This window comes from Nicotiana tomentosiformis, chromosome 12, assembly GCF_000390325.3.
Source record: "Nicotiana tomentosiformis chromosome 12, ASM39032v3, whole genome shotgun sequence".
Taxonomy (NCBI): Eukaryota; Viridiplantae; Streptophyta; class Magnoliopsida; order Solanales; family Solanaceae; genus Nicotiana; species Nicotiana tomentosiformis.
Genome location: NC_090823.1, coordinates 58,910,853 through 58,916,888, shown reverse-complemented (window position 1 = coordinate 58,916,888; position 6,036 = coordinate 58,910,853). Strand labels below are relative to the sequence as shown.

At 32.1% G+C, this 6,036-nt stretch overlaps 1 protein-coding gene across 1 annotated transcript; it reads right to left on the bottom strand.

The window, feature by feature from the left end:
- Window positions 1–4,369: 4,369 nt before the first annotated feature.
- LOC138903611 (uncharacterized) lies at window positions 4,370–5,804 on the bottom strand. The gene has a single exon (XM_070192015.1). It carries the CDS (start codon window positions 5,687–5,689, stop codon window positions 4,436–4,438), a length of 1,254 nt encoding a protein of 417 aa, XP_070048116.1. The 5' UTR covers window positions 5,690–5,804; the 3' UTR covers window positions 4,370–4,435.
- Window positions 5,805–6,036: the final 232 nt, after the last annotated feature.

Sequence of the window (6,036 nt, the reverse complement as noted above, 5' to 3'; positions counted from 1 at the left end):
TGTATATAATGATAAATGGACCGGCAACGTTTATATATTTATATAACTGACATCTCCCATGTTTTACAAATGGTGATGTGATCCTTTTTTTTTGGATTATGAATGAGTCGGGTAGGAAAGGTTTAATAGTCTTGCTCGATCGGGTCCACTCGGTTGAGCGCCGGTTGCGCTCCCCGAGGTTGGGCTGTGACAGTAATAATGATAAACAATGGAATTGAGACAATGAAGAGATATACCAATAATAGTTACACTGAACTAAGGTAAATAAGGAATCACAAAAGAAAACAAGGAATAATATGCCAAGGAAACAAGGCAACCAAAACAGAAGTGATGTAGTAGGAAAGTACCAACAAGAATCACTAGCGAGGTACCTCCTCGTAGTCTCAAATCACAAAACAAATCACAATCTTTCCTTATATCATCGCGGGAGCCTTGCATTTAGTTTTGAAAATTATTTTTCCCGAAATAGCTTCGCGCGTTTTAGCCCAACTTATCACACCGCGTGGCTTCAAGTAGTTCCCCTACTAGCAACATGCATATCAAGCCCACCTTATCTCACCGCATGCGTTTCAACCCTAAATCCTTATACCACCGCATGCGTATCAATATCACAACATATCACAAATCGCACCTCAAGTGCCCATTATCACAACTTGCCAAAGAAGTCAATAATAATGGTGTTTCCATAATAAATTGCCCATGGCTCAATCACAATATGCACACGAGTCTCAACAATAACAACCAGAAGTAAATAACACAACAAAAATAGTATTTCACAACTTTACAACTTTGCCTCAATGTGAATCACGGTCTTTATAACTCAATACCAATTTCAACAATAAGATATTCCAAAAATTAACAATTTCAAGTAAGGAACTCAACGGTTAAATAATGAATAAGGAATAGAGAAAACAATAATTTAAACTAGACACGTAAAGTCAATTAACAAGTAAGAGGTAAGAAAAGTAAAACATGTGAAGATAGACTAATGATGATGAATATAACATATTATGGTAACTCAATCAAAGGCATGAAAGGAATCTATATAGCTAGAACCGGTCAATTACCACATTTAGCCCATGTACACACTCCTCACCTTGCGTACACAGCTTCCACATATCACAATTAACACACAACAACATCAATCCTAAGGGGTAATTCCCTCACACAAAGTTAGGCAAGACACTTACCTCAAAACACGCTAACTCAATCCACTAGTAAGCCTTTCCCTCGATTATCCAACTCTGAATGGCTCAAATCTAGCCAAAACAACTTCATCCATAAATATAAACTATAGGAAGCTATTCTGAACAATAAAGTTACGATCTTTAAAGAGAAACAGAAAGTCAACTCAAAACATCAACCCCGGGTTCGCATCTCAGAATCCGACCAAAATTACAAAATCCCAATACCCATTCGATAACGAGTTCAACCATACAAGAATAACTCAAATCTGAATTCAAATCGCTTTTCAAATCCCCAAAATTTAGTCTAAAAGGTTTTCTCAATTTTTCCCAAATTTCTAACTCAAATCACTAATTAAATGATGAAAATAACAATTGATTCATGTAATATAGCCAAATCCGAGTTACAATCACTTACCCCGGTGATTTTCTTGAAAATCCCTTGAACAATCGCCACACACCGAGCTCTCTAGGTCCAAACATAAAAATGAGATAAAACCCTCGACCTAAGACCTTTTAATACATCATATGGAACTACTCATGCCCTCAAACCACTGAGCTAAGTGCAAATGCTCAAAATGACCGGTCAAGTCGTTACATGAAATTGGTCTTTTAATTGAACCTTTCTACAAAATAAAAATAAAAAAAAGTGTCGTTGCAAAGCCAAGGTTTTCAGACGGCTTTCTTCAAAAATTAAAACACGAGAATTGAAAATCAAGGTATAAAAGGCCCATTTCTCCAAACGCCTTTACTTTACTAGAATTATATAAATGGCCACATAATTTTAAAAGATAAGTGTTTTAAAACTTAGCCATATCTCAAAAGGTTTTCTTGCAAATACAAACACTATATACATACTTCTAAAATCTTTCAATCATATAGATACAAACATTTTCTTAAAGGCTTTTTTTAATAAATCTATTCCCTCTTTTCAAAATTACATATATTACTTTTCACGTAATAGGCTTTAACTAGATATACAATAAGTTACACTTTTACCCTTAATTAAGCAGAATATAGACAACCAATTCTTTAAACCTAATCTAAGTCCTATGGAACTACCTCAGGTAGGTTTTAAGGGGTGCCTAACACCTTCCCCTTATAAGAACAAGAACCCTTACCCAAAATCTCACAGGTTAGCAGACTAATAGAGAAATAATCTTAGTAATTAAATAGGTACCCTAGTATACCTTTAAATATTTGGTGGTGACTCTTTTTTATCATCAACAGGGAAACCACTAGTTGAATCTTGTTTTGACTCATGGCCGTTTAGGGGAGTAAACATGAGTTGAAGCGCTGTTAGGGTAACTGATTGAAGCAGAAAATCATGGTAGTGACCGGAAAAGATGATTAAAATAACTTATTATAATATGATGAATAAGGATAATAGACATAGAGATTAAAAGGAATATGTTTCCATGTCAATTTATTTATAACTATATTCATTATTATCAATAACTGTAACTATTCTTTCAAATGGATTTTCTATTTTTATTTTATTAATTTTATTTTTTGCTGCTATTTTATGTTTTGTTGTTAAAACGTATAAGTTTTTACATCTAGCTGTAAATATCTTACTTTCAGGTGTCAAACACATATAGTACAAAAAATAATCAATCTTGATGAAAACATAGATACAAAAAAGAAATTACAATCATTTTTAGGACTAGTAAACCAAGTAAGAGAATATATACCTAAATTAGCAGAAAACCTAAAACCTCTATAGAAAAAACTAAAAAAGGATGTAGAATATGGATTTGATGAAAAAGATAAGGAACAAATAAGAAAGATCAAAATATTGTGTAAAAAACTACCAAAACTATACTTCCCATTAGCATGAGATTTGTGATCCCGAGAGACCGGAGAGATTGATGACTAAGTTGAGGCCGAGGGCCTGATTGTGAGTGATATTTTGTTTGTTGGTCATTTGTTTGTTGGTCCCTTTCATTTTGTTAATTGGTTTCATTTGTTATCTAGTCTGATCTAAAAGCTTTTTCATAAAATTCTCTTTGTAGTGGAATTAGTCTAATTATTTCTGATATGCATTCTAATACATATTCTATATATTCTATATCTTGGGTTCTTTGATAGTCTTCTATATTATTTTCTATTAGATTTTTTAGTAAATTTATATTTTCTGTAGTTTGTTGCCAGTATTGTAGATATGTATGATTCATTATATGCTATCAAAATATAGGTCTAGTTCATATAAATCTGTTTCTGGTATGATTAGTTCTGTCCAATTTTGGTCCATTATTTCTGTTATTTCAAAGGCTAATATTTTTTCATAGATTATTCTTCTTACATCATTATTAATGTCTTTTAGTATATAAAGTATAAGTGTTTTATAGGTAATATCGTCGTCTATTAGATAAGTGTTCATCTTATCATATGATTTACTAAAACATATTCCTTTTAATCTCTATGTCTATTATCCTTATTCATCATATTATAATAAGTTATTTTAATCATCTTTTCCGGTCACTACCATGATTTTCTGCTTCAATCAGTTACCCTAACAGCGCTTCAACTCATGTTTACTCCCCTAAACGGCCTTCTGCCTACCGGTTTCAACTTTAGGATGCATAGTCTGGGCTTACTTACTCTTAGCATATTTTCATGGCAAACTTACTTAAGATGATTTTTATAACAGTACTATTATATGATGGATAATTATAATCTACATGTAAGAGATTATCAGGAATATACTAGTTTAGCTAGTCATGTTTATAGTGTTACATACCTGTTTTTGTAGATTCTTGGTGTCTTCTTGTTGATCTTTCATATTTTCTTGCTGATTCATAGCTTGCTTATCTTCCATAGCTTTCCTGTATTTTATCTTTAAGTATTTTATCTGTAAGTATTTCTTGTGAGAAGAGAAGAGAGAGGAGAGAGAAGCCCTTGGCCTGAAGATGTAGCCTGTTTTATTTCATAAACGAAAGGCTTATTTATAATATTACAAAATGACTTTTACTATTCATGAACGACCTTTACTGTTCATGAATCTGACTCTTGACTCTTACTATTCATGAACGACCTTTACTGTTCATGAAACTGACTCTTGACTCTTACTATTCATGAACGACCTTTACTGTTCATGAAATTGACTCTTACTATTTACTTTACGACTTTTACAAAAAACAAAATAACATAAAGAAAAGAAAGGAATCTAATATCTCTTTCATATTATTTTGTCTGCCATATTTCTTTGTCTAGCTTGTCGTCTTCTTCTTCAGTAATCTTCTTCTTGTTTATTCCAGTTGTACGTCTGGAACAATATTATCTTCTCCTTTGCATTTTGAGCATATGTGATCTGGATATTTGTGACTGATTAACTTGCAATATCTTGTTAATAATTCTGGAGAAATAAAATTTGTCCTTATAGCTCTTGTGGTTGTAGATTGTTCTGGCTTCAAAAGACTCAAGACCCATTGTCTTAATTCTTCCATATCTGGTTCTCGTATTTCTCTGCAGTTTGAATATATCATTGTCTGTTCTCTTGAATAATAACTCCAAATAGCATTCTGGTTTAGGTAGTTGTTTGCTAGTTCATTTAGTATAGTGGATATTCCGATAATCCTTTTATTTGCATAAAAGTCTGGAATATTTATTTTTTCTATCTCTTCTTGTTCTTCTATTTTTTTCGGTACTAGCATTTCCCTTGTAAGTCCGATCTTGATAACTTGTATGATGGGTTTTATTTCTTCATATAGTATCTCTGCTGTAGCTGAATAGAATCGTATATAGAATAGTGTTCCTTTGGTTATTCTTTTGTACTGCATAAATGCTCTGTATACTTCTGGTATGGTAGCTATTTCTTGTCCTGTCTGTGTATATACTGTATCTAGTAATCCGTAATTGTAGCAAGTGGCTACTAGTTTTGCATTTGTATTTGGTAATGCTATTAGTTTATTATATCCTGTTAGATAATGAGTAATATAATCTTCATTTGGATTTTGGGTAGTTTGGGATCTTGGATTTTTGTTTAGGAAGTTTTGTATTTTATATATGTTGTCTATATATGTACGGGTTATATGGTTGTATGTCTTTTTGGCTTGGTTTAGGCTTTCTTTGTAGGTGTTTATCTGTGGTGGTAGGAATATTTCTTTCTGGGTATTTTGGATATTTTTCTGTATGAATGGTTTTGAAAATAGATTGTTCATATTTGTATTTGTATATCTAGGTTTAATTTCTTCCTTTTTCTTTGCAGATAAACTGCTAGCTGTGCTGCTTCCTGCAACTGCATTTAACAAACTGTTATGAGTTTTTAGGTGTTTCTCAACGTCACCTTCTAGCTCTGGAATTTTAGAGACTTCCGATCGTCTTATCTCCGCATTTTTCAAGTCATGCTGCTGACCACTAGCTGTTTTCTTTAATATCTGTATCTCTTCTTCTATGCTTTCCACTTTTTTACAAAGTGTAGTCATAGCTAAGAGTATATTTTCCATTGTATTATCTGGTTCAGTTTGGGTAGCTTTGTCTTGATAAGTAATCTGCAACAACATTCTTGTTAGTAGTGATTATTTCAATTGTAAATGTAAAATTTAATATATTTAATACCAGTCTGCGTATTTCTTTTGTTGTAACTGAATCTTGTACTTTTCTGGTTATCCACCATTTAACTTGGGTGTTATCTGTTCTTACAATAAATCTGTTATAGACTATATATGGTTCAAATGCTAATAAACATTTATATAATGCAAATAATTCTTTTCTATTTATTTCCCATCTTTCTTGTAGTTCAGTATAAGATCCTGAATAATATCTGCAATGATGTTCTATTTTTTCTTTATCATATTTATATTTAAGAACTCCTCCATAACTATGATTACTCGAATCTGTTTCTACAATA

Bases quoted from the DNA above. Each gene is read 5' to 3' on its own strand.
- LOC138903611 (XM_070192015.1), bottom strand. From the start codon at position 5,689: ATGTTGTTGCAGATTACTTATCAAGACAAAGCTACCCAAACTGAACCA.